General features: G+C 44.4%; 1 protein-coding gene across 1 annotated transcript; it reads left to right on the plus strand.

The window, feature by feature from the left end:
- The first annotated feature begins 8423 nt into the window (after nt 1-8423).
- LOC119163227 (putative serine carboxypeptidase CPVL) lies at nt 8424-15440 on the plus strand. The gene is made up of 4 exons (XM_037415182.2): nt 8424-8662; nt 11597-11786; nt 12498-12825; nt 14463-15440. The coding sequence occupies exons 1-4, from the start codon at nt 8517-8519 to the stop codon at nt 15296-15298; spliced, it is 1500 nt and encodes a 499-aa protein (XP_037271079.2). The 5' UTR covers nt 8424-8516; the 3' UTR covers nt 15299-15440.
- The last annotated feature ends 2865 nt before the right edge of the window (nt 15441-18305 follow it).

The following is an 18305-nucleotide window of genomic DNA, read 5'->3' on the forward strand; positions in this document are numbered from 1 at the left end:
TTAAGGACCTGGATCTGGTTGGCAGGTGGTGGCACCCTTGAAAATTGTGTCTGCCTTGTGATTGGACAGCGCGATTCGGAGATGTCTCCCTCTCCCACCACATCTACGTATCTGGGGAAAAGACTATATTCAACCTCCGCGGGCTCAGACGGGACGAGATCATGATCATGAAGCGAATTTTTCATCTGGTATCACAAGATGTTCGCCATGTAGCGAAATGCTTGCCATGTACACACCTGTGTAAACTTTCTCTGCCTTCTCTTCATGCTGCCCATGCATGTTCCTCCCGGATCTTCGTTGCCTGCAAAAGCCGGTCGCAACACGGGTTGGTTTGCCCATTTCAGTGTCGAATAGGAGTAGGGCAAATATTGCAACATGTGACATGCGGCGCCAGGTAATTGATAGTGATAGTAAACGTGAGGCTCCGACCGAAATTTTGGTTCTGTGGTCGCACAAGAAGTACTAAAAATAAGGGTATATTGTTTTCGTTAACCTCATGATTTAAATGTGTCTTAGTCTCTCTGAGTGATTTATGGGGTAAAAACTCTTTAGCGCATATAGTGCGGCTATGATTCTCTCTAGGCATGTCTTTTAGCAGCAGAAAGAAATGTGCAGAGGTTCCCCGTGAAAGCCGAACATTATGTTCGGACGAAAGTTTTGACGCTGAAGTGATTATCCCTGTGGGTGCACTAAAATGTTTAAAGTAAGATCGCGCATTTATAATCGACATTAGTGAAACAAGCCGCAGCTGCCGAACTTCGACGGCGCTGACAGCCCACTGTGCTTCCTGCAGACCTGATTGTTTAATTGAACAGCTATGTGTTCAATGGCCACCTGACTGCAATTGCGCAGAATCGAATTGCTAGCGTAGACTGGTACTTTAGTGTCACGTCCGTATGCAATGTTTGCGTGGCTGTGTAAAGCTTCGTGAAAGTTATAGGAGTGACCAGATTTTCGGTGACTTCTCCGTAGTACTCCTTGAGTGTTTCCAGCACTTGAGCGTTGCGAACGAAGCTGTAATAGCTTGATCTGCGCTTTTTGTTAATGTCCTATGAGCTACTGGATGATATTATTATCCCTGAGTCCGTCCTCGTCGGGTCAAGCTTGTATCGCACTATGATCCGTGTCTTCGCTGTTCCCTGTGCCTCCCTATGGGGGCGTCCCTTTTGTAGCTTACGAAAACATATATGCCTTTTCAAATTACGAACCCTGTCAACATCCTAAAACGATTTGGCCACTGCTTCCCTTCTCCAGACAAGTTGAACTCGATAGCATAAACTGCTGCAAAAATTAAGCGGATGCAGTAGGAGGTGGATCCAATATCAAAACAGGGATATGACGTAACGATGCATACGTACGCGCCGCCCGTGTCGCACAATTCACGGGAAACTGATTATTTTTATGACAATGTTCTCAAACATTTTCCCATTTTTTCTTTCAATAAAACGTCACTTTTACATTTATGCAAGCCATGCATGAAACACACACGAAGTGACACGTACAATGCCGACTCAAAGTAGGGTATCCACAAGGGGTCACAATATGCCGTCAGCAAACAGGTGCGCTGACGAACATGCAATGCTCTCTCTCTCTCTCTCACTTGAAAAAAAGAATAACTACGCTCTCAATTAAAAAAAAACACATAAGTGATCCTAAGAGGCCACGCTGTTTACTTTGCCATAGCGTTTTCGTTAGATGTGCCCATTCATAACATATTATTGCACCAGGTAGTAGGCGCTACTGAAACACCCGAAAACCAGGAAGAAATGCTTTGCCTTTTAACGACCGCTGTTCCGTCCCTGCTCTTCGATTTCGATACTTTTAGGTACTCGGCTGCTGACCCGCAGGTCGCGGGTTCAAATCACGGCTGCGGCGGCTGCATTTCCAATGGAGGCGGATATGTTGTAGGCCCGTGTACTCAGATTTGGGCCCCGCAGGGGCACCTGCGCCAGTAGGCGTTTGGTGTGCAGCGACACCACGGACCCGAGCTAACGGGGGAGTTTCGGCTCCCTCCCACGCCTAGCCGTGCGTGGCTTTGCCGTGTCCGGGAAAAAGGGAATCCTGGGGGTTGAGCCAATGCTGGGTGATTGGACCTTTAAGGCCCCCCGGCAGAGGTAACACACCCCTTTGGCCCCGGCTTCACGTAGACGGCACCCCTGGGCTGACCCACCCAGGGGAAATCGGCAGTCGCCTTTTCCTATCTCTCTCTTCCTACATCTTAGTCTTTTCTCATCTTTAAATCTACCCTGCCTTCTTCTCTCTTCCATTTACTTCCAATTTTTCCTGGCGGCAAGGGTTAACCTTGTGTATGTGCTCTGTCTTGGGCACAATATATTTGGTTATAGCGGCTGTGTACAGCTGACGCTGACATGCCTTATATAAATTTAGGACTTGTCACGTCCCCGTGTTGGGCTCCATGGTGGGCGGCTGGCATGGCTGCCAAACTCATTTTTAGTTTATGGCTTTTTCTGCTCTTCCTTCATTGCACGATCGTCCTCTTACGAATAGAGGGCGCACCGAAAACTTTTGCAATTATTTCAGCAAACCGAAAGAAACCTTTCCCCACTACCATTAATCCACTGTGAAACTGCTGAAAAGAACGACAGAACTATTTCGCCTTTCGTTGTTTCCAAATGCCTCACCACTACACTCGGACCAGGTCACCAGGCTACAAGAATGGCCAGTGGGGATCTCCTCCTCGAGGTAAAAAGTCAGAACCAGTATGAAAATCTCTCAAAACTAGAATCGTTTGGAAACAATCCTATCTCAATTACACCACACCGCTCACTCAACACTTCACGAGGCGTTGTATCTGATCAAGACTTGCTTGGCCTGACTGAAGGTGAGCTTCTTGAGGGCTGGAAGGACCAGCAGGTGACACAAGTAAAAAGAATCAAAATTAGGTGTGCTACGAAGGAAATCCCAACAAAACACATAATTGTGACATTTTGCACCAGTACCTTGCCTGAACATCTCGAAACAGGATACTTGAAGTTGAATGTGAGACCCTACATTCCCAACCCACGACGTTGTTTCAAACGCCAGCGTTTTGGTCACGGCTCTCAGAGTTGCCGCGGCCAACTCACCTGCGGAAACTGTGCCACCACAGGACACGCCACAGACGAGGCCACTGCGCAAACAGCGATAGTGCCCATCCTGCATACTCCCGAACCTGTCCAACATGGAAAAAGGTAAAAGAAATTGTTACAATCAAAATCACACAAAACATTACTTTTCGAGAAGCCCGTCAACAAGTATCTGGTCTTTCCACAAACAAACCATCGTTCGCCGATGTAGTGCAACAGGGGGCAGCATTACAACGGCCTGCGGCAACTGCCCATGCCAGGCACAGTGTGCCCAGGCGGTTGCCAATGCCCCCACCCACGGTGGGAACAGCCAAGGCTGCCCCGCCACTCGTCAACACGGCGACACCCACGGCCGCTGCAAGCTCTTGCAGCAGCCAGGGTATCCCAGCAGCAAAGGAGGCCCCTTCGACCTCTAGCCCCAGAGGACCGAAGGTTTCGCCCCCCGAGGTGAAGGAGACCACAGGGTCGGCCGATATGAAGGCCTCGTCTCACAAGGCGAGGCCCCAAGCCCAAAACATAAGCTCGCAAACGCGGGCACGCAGTGCCTCTGAGGAGGCAATGGACATGGACGGCGATCTTTTGGCACCATGGTACCCCTGGTGCCAAAAGATCGGCGTAGCTCCCTGGAGCGCGCCAAAAAAAATAAAAAGCCAATAACGGGGCCTGGCGACGGCCCTGTTCTTTGAGTATTAACATTTAGCTTAAGAAGCAGACACACCCATTTTTTCCTTACACACAGCACTACGTTACCTCCAATATGGCAACACAAATAATACATTGGAACGTCAGAGGACTGCTTAGAAACCTCGATGATGTTCAAGAGCTCTTTTGCAAACATTTGCCGAAAATGTTGTGTGTACAGGAAACTCATGTAAAATCTAAAAACATGAATTTTTTGCGTCGGTATGTTCTCTTCCGAAAGAACAGAGATGATGATGCGGCATCATCCGGCGGAGTAGCCATTATTGTTAATCAAAAAGTAGTATGCACACATTTACCACTGCAAACAACACTATAGGCAGTGGCTGTTCGAGCTGTTCTTTTCAACAAGCTCGTCACCATCTGCTCTCTGTACATACCCCCACACCACCGTCTTGCAAAACGAGAATTAAAGTCCTTAATAGATCAACTACCCGAACCTTATCTGGTCCTTGGTGACCTGAATGCTCATAGCAGTCTATGGGGTGATTCTCGCTGCGACGCACGAGGTCGTCTCATTGAACAGTTCCTTTTTTCCTCCGGTGCCTGTCTGTTGAATAGGAAAGAGGCAACATATTATAACCTTGCCAACAAAACCTACTCTTCCATAGATCTCAGCATCGCATCTCCTTCACTTGTACCATTACTCCAATGAAAAGTTCTAAATAATCCCTACGGAAGTGACCATTTTCCTGTCGTTTTGAGTACACAAACATCATACGAATGTCCTCCACGAGTTCCCAAATGGCTTATACACAAAGCCGACTGGGAATAGTTTCATAACAAAGCTCAGTTATCTTGGACTGACATATGTGGGCTAAGCATAGATGAAGCTGTGCAGTACTTCACAGCTCTCCTTATCAACGCAGCAGCCAAATGCATTCCACAAACATCTGGACAGCCCGGCAAGCGACACGTCCCATGGTGGAACACTGAGTGTCGTAATGCGCGAAAGGAGCAGGATAAGGCATGGAGGTTGCTTCGGAACTCACCGACAGCCGAAAATCTTGACACCTTCAAGAAAATAAAGTCTCAAGGCAGGAGAACGCGTCGGCAGGCCAGAAGAGAAAGCTGGCAAAAGTTTTTGTCAGGGATCAATTCATACACACAGGAGGCTAAAGTCTGGAACATGGTTGGCAGGATAGCAGGAAAACAAGTACACACACTTCCACTCGTAAACACTCAGGGTGATACCTTGGAAGATCAGGCAAACTTTCTCGGTGCACACTTCGAATGGGTGTCCAGCCCGTCCCACTACACTAACACTTTCCAAAAATACAGAACAAGAATAGAAAAGCAGAAACTCGAACACAAGTGCACTAGAAACGAGGCATATAACCAAGCTTTCAGTCTAGCTGAGCTCCGAACATCTCTAAACTCCTGCAGTACTTCTGCCCCAGGTTCTGACCGTGTGGTGTATGAAATGTTAAAAAACCTACCAGCCGAAACTCGAAAAACCTTACTTTGTTTGTATAATGCTATCTGGTTTTCTGGCACTATCCCTACCTTCTGGAAAGAGGTGATTATTATTCCCATTTTGAAAGAGGGCAAGGACCCTTCTTTAGCTTCGAGTTATAGGCCTATTGCACTTACAAGCTGCTTCTGCAAAGTCTTCGAAAAAATGATAAACTGCCCACTTGTACATTTCCTTCAAACAAACAATTTGCTAGACCCATTTTAGTGCGGGTTTCGAGAGAGTAGATCCACCACAGACCACCTTGTTTGTATCGAGGCACAGATCAGAGACGCTTTCGTCCATAAACAATATTTTCTCTCTGTGTTTCTCGATATCGAAATGGCTCATGATACAACATGGCGTTTCGGAATTCTAAGAGATCTGTCCCACCTTGGTGTGCGCGGAAGAATGTTTCATATAATCGAAAGTTACCTGTCAAACCGGACATTCCGTGTCCATGTGGGCAGTGTTCTCTCCCAAACGTTTGTCCAGGAAACAGGCGTTCCGCAAGGTGGTGTACTTAGTTGTACACTTTTTATTATCAAAAGGAATTCCTTGCACCTGTCCATCCCCCGCAATATGTTCTATTGTACATATGTCGACGACGTTCAGCTTGGCTTCAAGTCATGCAACTTGGCAATGTGTGAGTGGCAGGTTCAGTTAGGTTTAAACAAGGTCTCCGAATGGGCAGAGGAAAACGGATTCCGACTGAACCCACAAAAAAGCACGTGTGTCTTGTTCTCCCGAAAGAGAGGCATGCACTCAAACCCCGACATTGAACTTAACGGTCAACGTCTGTCTGTTAATACGGAGCAAAAATTCTTAGAATTAATCTTGGACAACAAGTTGACCTTCGTACCGCACATCAAGTATTTAAAAACAAAATGTTTAAAAGCCATGAATGTTTTAACAGTGTTGTCACGTACTACTTGGGGTAGTGACAGGCAATGTCTCATGAATTTGTATAGAAGCCTCATTTGCACCCGCTTAGATTATGGGGCCGTTGTCTATCAGTCTGCGACTCAAAGTGCTTTGAAGATGCTGGACCCCGTGCACCATTTGGGCATTTGCCTTTCTACGGGTGCTTTTCGCACCAGCCCCATAGAAAGCCTTTACGTTGAGTCAAATGAGTGGTCGCTTCATCTGCAAAGAACTTACATGTCCTTTGTTTATTTTCTTAAGGTGAAAGCAGACAAGAAGCACCCCTCATACTCTACTATTATTGATTTGTCGAGCTCCATTCTGTTTCAAAACAGGCCTTCGATGAATCAGCCCTTTTTAGTTCGCCTGAAGGGTCTAGCTGAGGACCCTGGAGTGTCACTAGAACACAGTTTAATGGCTCCTGTAGCACACCGCCACCGTGGCAGTGGCAGACTATAGATTGCGATGTGTCTTTTCTAGAAGTTACAAAACATGCGCCTATTGCCCATATCCAAACATACTTCCTGGAACTTCAACACAAGTACACACGTCCTGAGTTCTTTACAGATGCCTCTAAGTCCAACTCCTCTGTGTCCTACGCTGCTGTTGGCCCTTCATTTTCGGATGCTGGCCCTCTACATTCAGGCACAAGTATCTTCACAGCCGAAGCTTACGCGATACTTGTGGCAGCTAAACACATCAAAGAATTACAAGTACAAAAAGCAGTAATTTATACAGACTCCCTCAGTGTGGTAACGGCTCTGCACAGTCTTAAAAAACAAAAAAAAAACCCAGTCCTCGTCTCACTTTACTTCATTTTATGCACACTCTACACACTCAACCAACATGTTGTAGTGTGCTGGGTGCCAGGGCACCGTGAGATTCAAGGCAACGTGATGGCGGATCAGCTTGCTGCATCCGTCCACGAAATCAGTGCCACTACACCCATATCGATCCCACCCCTTGATCTTAAGCCGTCTCTCAAACGAAAGCTCAGGGACTACTGGCAGAGCAAGTGGGATAGACACACACAAAACAACCTACACGTTATCAAGCCACACCTTGGCCACCAGTATCAAAATCACGTCTAACAGAGGTAACAATAACAAGACTCAGGATAGGACACACATACACGACACACACACATCTTTTGTCCGGTGGCGATCCACCATTGTGTGACAAATGTGGTGAGGCATTGACAGTTCTTCACGTTTTAATCCAATGTAAACAATTAGACACTCTAAGAAGACAACACTTTCCATTACCCTACCGACAACATATACCATTACACCCCGCAATGCTTGTCGGTAGGGAACCACTTTTCACCCATAAATCATTGTTAGCTTTTTTAAGAGATGTCAATTTTTACTATGTAGTATACCCAGGCATTGCGTAGCGTGACCTCTCAAGAGAGGTTGCTGCTGCAGTGATTACATTTAAAAGCACTTGCCTCGCAGCCTTTGGACACAAGGGCGCTGATGAGGCACGTGTGCTAGTGCCAATTATTTGTACATGTTTTTATTATCAAAACCTTTGTCACCCCTTTTAATATGCATGTCACGCCTCTGTCATGACCTTAATACTTATGTTTTTACCCGCATTATCGCGAGGAATTTTAAGGCCCCTATACAGCCACGCAACATATCATTGTCTCATCTCTACTCATCGAAATGGCGCTCTTTGGCCATCAATTGGCCCTTGCGCCACAAAGCGCCACACATCATCATCATCAGATTTGGGTGCACGTTAAAGAACCCCAGGTGGTCAAAATTTCCGGAGCCCTCCACTACGGCGTCTCTCATAATCATATGGTGGTTTTGGGGCATTAAACTCCCTAAATGTATGTATGTATGTATGTATGTATGTATGTATGTATGTATGTATGTATGTATGTATGTATGTATGTATGTATGTATGTATGTATGTATGTATGTATGTATGTATATATGTATGTAATTTCGATACTTTGCGTTCCTCATTGAGAGGGCATCACGAATGATAATGACCAGCTGTAACATCCGTAGTGTGTTTACCTATCCGCCTATTGCAACCACGTAAGTGCGAACATAAACAAAAAAAATATTTTTTGTAATGCCATGCCAAGCGTGCCAAGCACGGGTGGGGGAATCTAATCACTCACTGGGCATTTGCCAAGACCCGTCCTTTTCAACGATTGAAGGCTCCCATTCATTTTCGTTCCATCGCGTGAATGCTTTGGCGTAAATATTACACCGAATGTGCGGCTCTTTATAACTGCCAGTTGCGAAATGGAGGGAACCACTCGCACGGAACTTGAGAGAACAAGACGAGTTCTGTGCACAATTTTTCGGCGGCCTGTTTAATCGCTGGTTACAATGACGTTGATTCAGTTCCTGGAAGGATTTCTTATTACATTCGTTGTTTTCTCGGCGTGTAAAGGCGACACTGACGAGCAAAATTATGAAAGCCTCTTTGCAGATTCCGAGAGTACGAGTTCACCCTGTGCAGATCTCAACCGGGCGTAAGTAAGCTCTCTGAATATTGGAAAATAATTGGTGGCATAGCGTCGTTGGGGCCAATCGGTCAACAGTTTAGCTAATTACATAAGTGTGTGCGGCCGAACGTAGGGCGTACAATTATGATGAGCGGGCCAAAATATTCAGCAAGTCTAAACAGAAACAGTTTTCCGGGCATAGAAGGCTCGCAAGCCAACCTTTTTTCGACGTTTCCGGTAGCCGTTACGAAGGCTTATACACTCTATTCAAAATAGATTCACAGGGCGCTTTCACCATTCGAAGAAATAGAGGTGATCGTGTGTGCGCACACCTTGCAGAGTGGTTTGCAACAACTTATGGCAACCTGAATAGACGAGAGGGATAAATACAGATGAAGTCAGCGCATTGTGCAAGATTCTCGACCGACGATACACCACACGTGTCGACTTGGGACGGTTGCTCTGCATGAGAATGTTGCGGTGCCTTCGTAGCATGTGGTTAACATTTGGTGCTGCTGCAGAATGCGTTAATATCAGGTTTGTAGATGGTCGCTGAGAAGCCCACTCGTTGGACTAAAAGATCTCACACCTGTCCATTGCACTGGCACGTTTAATGGCATCGTCAATTATGCGAGGCGGGTACTTTTGTCTTATTAGCGCATCACTGAGTTTATCCGCCTACTCGGCATCAAAGATGAACTTTCTGGGCGTCACGGTATGCATATCAGGTGATAAACTGACCACAAAGCTGTAGAGAAAACCGACTGACAGGCATTTGAAAGTTTTTAGTCACGTAAGGCACAATAAGACATACATACCGTACAGTCAGGCACTCCGATTTAAAAGGTTGTGCTCCGCATAATATGACTTCAGACATAATTGTGAGAAACTCAGTGATGTTCTAATAAAACAAAAGTACCCACCTCAGATAACTGACGATGCCATCAAACGTGCTAGTGCAATGCACAGGAATGAGCTGCTTCACTGCAACGAGCGTGCTGCCCAGTGACCATCTACAAACCTAATATTGAGTCATTCGGCATCAACACCGAATGTGAATGATATGCCAAGAAGGCACCACAGCCTTCTCATATATAGCGACCGTCTCATAGCATAATTTCGGAATCATTCCATGCAGTGTATTGTCGGCCGAGAATATTGCGCAGTATGCTGACTTCATGTGTATTGACCCCTCTTGTCTATTTCAGAATTAAAGTAACAGTGAATATGATTGGTATACAAGTAACTGTGCGTGCATATACTTGAGTATACTCAGCCTCTAAGCTTCAGTACCTGGGCCAGAAAGCGGCATCATTAAGACTGCGGTTCGATAATCACAAGACGCATGTCACAACTTTTCCTGGCTTGCCCTAATCTAATCACTTGAGTGCGACAGGGCACTCACTCGAGGACCTATCAGCAAGCATATTAGAATCCACTCTTCAATCTCACCACGAATGGAAAGCGCGCCAATCAATAATCATCTAGAAATTTAAGACATTAACATCCAGCATTAACGAAATCTCAGGAAAGTCTACGTTCCTTGGCACAAGTTAAGCAACGAGATCACTATGTCACGGACAAGGCTGAATTCCGCATCACACGTCTGCCACTTTCATCAGTTCTCAGCCTGTTACCAAAGTTTCTTTTTTTTTATTCATTTCTCACGAGTGCCATGTAGTACAGTTTTACTGAGGTATTAGCTTCGATTCTATGTTTCATTATCACTATTGCCAAATGATTCGCTTATGCTTTCTTTATACTGCTGTTCTAGCTTCTTTACTTGCTTTACACCTGTTTCTAGTTAGTTCTTTTAGTGCATTGTTTCTGCTTGTTTACTTACGTTTATTGTTAGTTGATCGTTTCGTTTTGACGCACTGTTGCTGAGTGTCTTCGCTGTATAATAATCAGCCATGTTATCACGTTGTACCTTACTGTGACTGCGAAAGAATGCCCTTCGTTGCCGCGCAGACTTCGCTGTACGTTATCATTTTGTGATATAGTCCTGCGGATATCACATCGCGCTGTTGCACCTGTAGGTTTGTGTGCCACGGTAATATATGTGCGATATTAGGTACTAAATAGACACTTGTTGGGGGCTCCCAATGTATATAAGCAAGCAGTACATTCACGTTTGCAATGTAATACCTGACGAAGGCAGGACCCCGGCTGAAACGTAGGCACTAATAAAAAATTCTCGCTCGCTCGTCTGCTCAAGCCAAATTTTATTTATGACTAAATTCACGGAAGACACTCGCCTAATAAATAAATAAATAAATATATATATATATATATATATATATATATATATATATATATATATATATATATATATATATATATATATATATATATATATATATATATATATATATATATATAGTAGTATAACGAATCTTTGCAAAGGCTCATCAGTTGCAAACTCCTACCGTGCGCGTGGTTTTGCGAGAATCATGCATGGATTATGAAATTCTGTTATGCTAGGCAAAAACTGCTATGAAATATTGTATCGCATAGAAGGATAGCAACAACGCAGTGCAGGATGTCGTCATAATTCAAATATAGCACAGACATTAAAAGCTTCTATCCACATCGACAAAGAAATACAACCAGTACAGAAACCCGTCATATTCTAATAACAAACGTAATCAAATCTGTGCTATAGCTTAAATCTCTCCAAGTAGCGAGGAGATCCTTATCGTAGTATGTTGAGATTCCTCGGAGTAACTCTAAGCTTCAAGCAGCGTGTGCCTAGAAGATGAGGTGGCATAGAACAGCGTTCATGCGCCAAATACGTTCTCAATGGGAGCAGCTGAATATTTATATCGGGCACGTGTTTCCGGCGTTTAGCCAATCGAATAGGACATTCAAGCCTATATAAAGGAGCTTGGCCAGTCAAAAATTCTGCGTGGTTTGTTGCGTGCAGCTTCATTAACAATTATTTTTGCCGCTATTTTTCAGAGCACCATTTGAGGACCTCCTGCTTCATCCAACCAATAACCGGATATCCCCACAAGAACTCCTTGAAATGAGAATGGCGAGTCGTGTGTGCTTGCCAGAGCCGTGTGGCCACTTGAAAGCGTATTCTGGTTTTATTCCTGTCGATGAAGACCGGTCTTCGTATTTGTTCTTCTTGCTCATCAAAGCCACGGTATGGATTTCCTACCATTCACACTTGAATTCGTTTTTCTCTGCATACATCAAACTATAGGCGTATGGTGCAACATAGTTTTTTGACATAGAGACAAGTAACAAACCCCACTCCGCTTCCACCAATAAAGAAGAAGCAAGGCCTAGTCATCAGACAGGCCTTCAAGTTTCAAACTTTCGAGTCGTGCCTTCATGATGTCCGGAGAGGAGTCCACCAGACCCTCCTCTAAGGTCGCAGATTCTAGGTTTGTAGGTACGTGCTTGAAGCTCTTGCCCATGGCCGCAAGACCACCCGAACAATCCCGCAGAACGCGAGATTCATCGGGGAAGCCACCACAAGCCATGCAAGCAGGAGACTCGTCCTTGCCTTGTATGTATGTTGAGTGTCATGAGCCGATAATTGGTTGCTGTTGTATACGTATCTCGAGTTTTAAATAATGGCCCGGGGGCGAAATTAAGCTCACGAAGCGTTGTCCCTGTGGAATCCGGGGAACTTAACTGGCTTGCTCTGGTTAGCCAGTCCATCATTTTTTTTAATTTCCAGCTCAGAAATATTGTGTATGAAATGATATGTGTAGTTGCACGTTGACGTCCCCAAAGCCGCTCATGTATTTAGATGCCGTGTAAATTAAGTATCATCAGGTTGTCAGAATGTTAAGCATTACGATATTAATTTTTTATTGATAGTGTGATTTTTATCCTGTGTTTGCAGCAAGAACCACGGACAAAACCTTTATTGCTGTGGTTGCAAGGTGGGCCAGGAAAATCGTCACTCTTCGGCCAGTTCCTTGAGAATGGGCCACTCGGTATCAACGCCTCCGGAGCACTTTATTACCGGCATCACACGCTGGTCGAACAGTTTCACGTCATCTATTTGGATCAGCCAGTGGGTTCGGGGTTCAGCTTCGACAAGCGTGAAGTGTACCCAACAACACTTGGCGAGGCGTCTGCACACGTCATGAGATTCTTGAGACGCTTTCTGAGGCTTTTCCCCGAATACCGTGGACGAAGTTTCTACATCGCCGGGGAGTCTTACGGAGGTAAAGCGACTTATTGTCCGAGGATTGACTTGAACGTTTAGTCACAACTCCATGATTACGAACTAAATGACTTCCGCACCGCAAAATATATGAACAGGGCGTGGGGCGGAAATTTGCCAAAGCATGATTATTTGCGCAATCCCTCTTGAAATCACTGTTATGAAGCAAACAGTGTGGTATGCTGGAAACTTTATTTATTTGTTTATCAGTTAGTTAGTTAGTTAGTTAGTTAGGTTATTAGTTAGTTAGTTAGTTAGTTAGTTGGTTAGTTGGTTAGTTGGTTAGTTAGTTAGTTAGTTAATTAGTTAGTTAGTTAGTTAGTTAGTTAGTTAGTTAGTTAGTTAGTTAGTTAGTTAGTTAGTTAGTTAGTTAGTTAGTTAGTTAGTAGGTACAAATGTGAACCCAAACAGAAGCTGCAAATTTTTAACACAATATCAACGGAACTCAATTTGTTAGACAGCATTAATATGAGAAAGTCATCACTAAGTAATAAACATTTTAATGCACTGATGACGTAAGCCCTAAAATTGCAAAAAATCAGTTCATTTAGAACTATATATATGCATTGATTGTACATGGCAACAAGGCATTTGTACATGGCAATGCCAGCATGGCAGTTGTAATAATAGTGAATACATATGGGCTCAATAGAGTCAGTGTCTTATCAGAACTTCCTTGAAATCTTACCACGATCAACAAGCGTTCATGATGTATAACTATAATGCTAGTACAGTGCGCTTTAATGACGGTAGTTTTACAGGCACACTGCGATGAAGAAACAACTCAAGTGTTATAATTACGGCGCATTATGCGCCATTGGCAAAGCACACTGGCACTTCACGCATCCCAGAAACGTTGCTGAGCTTTCGGAATTCGGCAAGCCTCGAGGAAAGTTCTGGAATATTTTTTTTCTGCAAATGTGTGACTTACTGCCTGTGTATTGCGCTCGCGAGCTCGTGTGATCACCACACAAGTGTCATAATTATCGCGTGTGAGGTTCGTCTCGCTAAGTCCCGTTTTAATATAGCATACTGCTGGACTGAACTGATACTGGGTGGTGTGAAGTATGAGGTTTCGTTTTGTACACATAAAAATATCCGTGATGTATCACCTCAACAAGATGGGGCAAAAAAGAAAAAAAGAACTGCTAAGACTTGCTTCCAGACATGGCCAACATCTCCGCTCATGGGAAAGATGCAGTCGTGAAAGAAAAGCTTAACACGAATTCATCCCGTGGAGAGCAGGCCATCGGACATGCAACGGATATCACACTTCACTTATATTAAAGTACATTCTCTGTCTTGCGCGTATTGCTCACTCTAAGGCGTGAATTCACATATTCGAAACTGCTCCAATTATTTTTAATGAAATTGTCCACATTTGATGCAATACTTTCTTTTCACAAAGCTGCTAGTGTAATATGTGATAACAATTACACGCTTACACAGGTCTCGAGTGTTTCATAGCTATAGTTACGTCTCTCAGTACAGAAAATCGGCAAGGTAGAAATGGAACTTGTGCCAGAAGAAAGTCGCTTGCTTATTACTTTGTCGATAAATGCCCACAAGCTTGTCTTTCTTCACAGTTGCATCCGTGTTCAATCACATGTGTGTTGTTTTCTTTTTTCTTCATTACAGCCCGATCAGCTATTGGAGTAGCGGAGAAGATAATGACACGGTACCCTTGGGAGCTTCCACTGCACCTGGAAGGAGTTATGCTTGGCGTTGGCTTCCTTTTCCCGCTATTAGAATTAATCAACTCAACTGATTATCTTTATTACACCGGTCTGCTTGACGACCACGGTCGTCAGTCGTTCGCGCAGCGATTCGATGCGATTGAAAACTTCGTTAATGATGGAAAGCTCCGATTGGCCGCAGGACTACTCAGTCAAACGGTTCTCAATTTGCGCAGCGGCAAAGATCAAAGTTTATACCAAAAATTGACCGGTTTCAAGCACCACGGTAGTGTGGTAAGAGCCCAAAGGCCAGCAGAAGTTGCGGCGTACATGTCCTGCGCTAATAGCGAAGAATTCAAGAATCGGATTCACGTGCACCCTTCGAGAACTCTAGACGGCACGCGCATGAAGATAGCTATGAATCTGGCCGTCGGAGATTTTTTCGAGAACCACACGGAAACATTATTGGCCGTTATCAACAACAGACACACGCTTTTGTACACAGCCCAGCTGGACGCTGTGTTTCCGGCAGTAAACATCGAAAGAAGCTTTGAAAACCTCGAATGGCGAGGTCAGAGTCAGTTTAAAAAGGCTAAACGTCGTCTATGGTACCGAAATGAGGATTCTTCACTAGAGCTCCTCGGTTATGAGAAAAGGGCGGGCGCAGTAACCTTCAGCACGGTGCTCTTCGGCGGTCATTACGTGTCCTTCGATCGATCATCGGCAATAAGTGATTTGTACAAGCGATTCTTAGAGTCAAGAGCAGCAGGCCCTCCCGGTGAAAGCGAGCAAACATAGCCGTCTCCGTCAAATGTTGTTTTCATGTGCGTTGAAAGGCTTCTACGCTTTACGTCAAAAATTGTTTAGCACTTATGGCGATGGGATTTAAATCTATGTTCATCTTGGTACAGTTCCAATAAACTTTATTTTGTTCGTGTGACTGTGAGTTTGGAGCCCTTTAGAATTAATTGATTCTCAATGCTACATTCTATCAATAATAAATCAACTAAATCGTACCAGAAAGATTGCCATCAGTAGCCCTAAGACTTAGTAAGGAAGCACTCTTGGTACACAAAAATAAACAAAACATCTCCCATATGAAATCAGCGCTGAAAGAATGCATTAAAGCAAGGAAAACAATCAATGCCAGAAATCAAACACGAAAAAAAATGGGAGTGTTAAAAATGGCAAGATCATAACGCTATGCATTTGACTGTGCTTCAGCGCATTTAATGTTTTAGCAGTAAATTCACATTTAAAATTAGGTCAACGCAAATTAAGGGGAGACGCACAGAAAATTACTGCCGATGGTAAACGAGGACGACACAAGTGGTTATCTTAATATGCAGGTGACAACCTTAGATGTCTCAACAAATGAGCAAAGTAAGCGCGAAAATGATCATGCAATCACATAGTCCTGAGACCTTATCGCGATTTCACAAGTCGCCAAAATTAGTCACGTCACTATGATATCGTAATAACTTGCTACCACATCATGTGATGGTGTTAAATCATGGCGGGGTCAACAGTAAACTGCCGATCTCAGAGTCCCTGCATTATCACGTTGATAATGAGGTGCAGGAAGCCTATGATCCCGGAGGCAGTTCAGAATCGCCGGTGACTCGTCTTTTCTACCACTCAACATTACAATTGCTAACGTGTTTCCTTGTCATACATGACAATTGTAAAGAGCCTCCTTTTGAAAACGTTTTAGGCACTGGTGGGGCTATGTGTCAGAACACATCTGTACCACGCAGAACGCCAGAATTCTAATTCGTCTCGAACCCTGTTCCTTTTGGTGTTTCCCAAGATCTCTTCATTTATTTAACAGGTAAGAACCAGTGAATAAGTCACAAAGCAGCAATATATCATGTTGACAAATAATGTATAGTGACAAGCATATACACAAGCGTTTACGTAGGCCCCGCCGCGGTGGTCTAGTGGCTAAGGTACTCGGCTGCTGACCCGCAGGTCGCGGGTTCGAATCCCGGCTGCGGCGGCTGCATTTCCGATGGAGGCGGAAATGTTGTAGGCCCGTGTACTCAGATTTGGGTGCACGTTAAAGAACCCTAGGTGGTCAAAATATCCGGAGCCCTCCACTACGGCGTCTCTCATAATCAAATGGTGGTTTTGGGACGTTAAACCCCACAAATCAATCAATCAATCAAGCGTTTACGTAGTGGCAACGTAATAAACAAAAGGCGGCAACTTGCGCATACATTTTTGTCAAGAGTGGAAAATCTGTTGATGGTTCCTGTTTTACTGTTTCTAAAATGAATTCGATCGCATATAAAAACACCATAAGAATGCTGTTTCTTGCGCAATATCTGAAAGGAGAGTAGTGGACTACTGAAGGCCATGAGGAATAGTGGGGCGCATGTCCTACTGGCCGCATATGGCTTGAGCGTGTCAGTCAGGAATTATTACAGCCGCCTATCAAAAAAGTCAAAGCATGCAAAGAAGGATGTCCCTTGCGTGGCTCTGCAAACGAGCGTTCTGCGTTTTTTTTTTTTCTGCGAGATATCCGAGTAAAATCCTCACCTTTTGCGTGTAGTAGTTGTACGTACACGGTCACGCCTTGCACTCGTGCTACACGTTCATGAACTACGACTCGTGCAACAAGCTCTGCCAGGACGTTTCCTGTCGTTTAGCTCTGTGAAAGATAGAAAGCGAGTCGGAGTAGCTAAACCTAAATGAAGCATCCTCGAAAATATTTGCACATAAAAAGCAAGTGAGAATGGTGCTTGCAAGGTGTACTATTCAACCACTACCTTCGGCATATTTGCAGACAGCTGAATACGGTGGCTCACTCTCGCCTCAAAACTGTCTTCAATTCATCCAAGTCAGCATTGCGGGAATACAACAATCCTATTTCGCACTTTCCGGACATCTCGATCGTGGTGAAGAAGCAATCAAACACAAATACTTCAAGAGGGAAGACGGCGAAAAAACAAGGCGACGAGAAAAAAAATCATCCTACTAGTCTTCTCTGCCACTTACAAAAAATATTATCCCCCTATATTAGAGGGGCGGTACACTCAACGTGATGAGACTGATGACGCTCACTTTCTTTTTTTTAGTGGGAACGCATACGTTTCTTTGATCTCTAAACGCATTTTTAGGGACAGATCTGCCTTAATGACCCCTAAGAGTTTCATCCAAGTTACTTAGACCCTACAACAAGCACTATTAAGCGCAGGAAGTAGTCCAAGCAACGACAGCCATCGGACAGTATAAAGTGTACACTCTCGGACACAATCTAGGAGAACAAGGCAACAAAAATACCACCGGTAATGATGAAGTGTCTTAAATGTCGAGAGAAGGCGCCAAAGTAATGCTGAGTGATGCGCACGCTAACTAATGGCAATGCAGCCTGCCAACCCACAAGACATGCGAATCTGCATGCGAGAGAATTTTGCAGCAGGACATTTATTTATTGTGCTATGTAATTTAAGCCTGGTTCGCACATGCACTTGACCTATTGCAGATGTGCCACGCATTACCCAAGACGCCCGTATCTTTGCTCTGTTCGTTTAAAGGTGACCATTGGTCAAATTTTCGCGTAGATGCAGTTACGATCGCAAAAATCAAACTTAAGAGACGGTGAACTTTCAATTCACAACCTTTCACGCTCAACTCATCTCTGGCCAACACAATGCGTCTTTTGCTCTACCTAAAAGTAACTGCCGCTAAAAGGACGTAGGCAGGCGGAAGCGGGACTAATGGAAAATAATATGAAATGCAAAATACAGACGATCAGATGGCTTGTGAAACTCACAAACAAGTCTTCCGAATGTGTATTTCA

The sequence above is a fragment of the Rhipicephalus microplus genome, chromosome 9 (assembly GCF_043290135.1).
Source record: "Rhipicephalus microplus isolate Deutch F79 chromosome 9, USDA_Rmic, whole genome shotgun sequence".
Classification (NCBI taxonomy): Eukaryota; Metazoa; Arthropoda; class Arachnida; order Ixodida; family Ixodidae; genus Rhipicephalus; species Rhipicephalus microplus.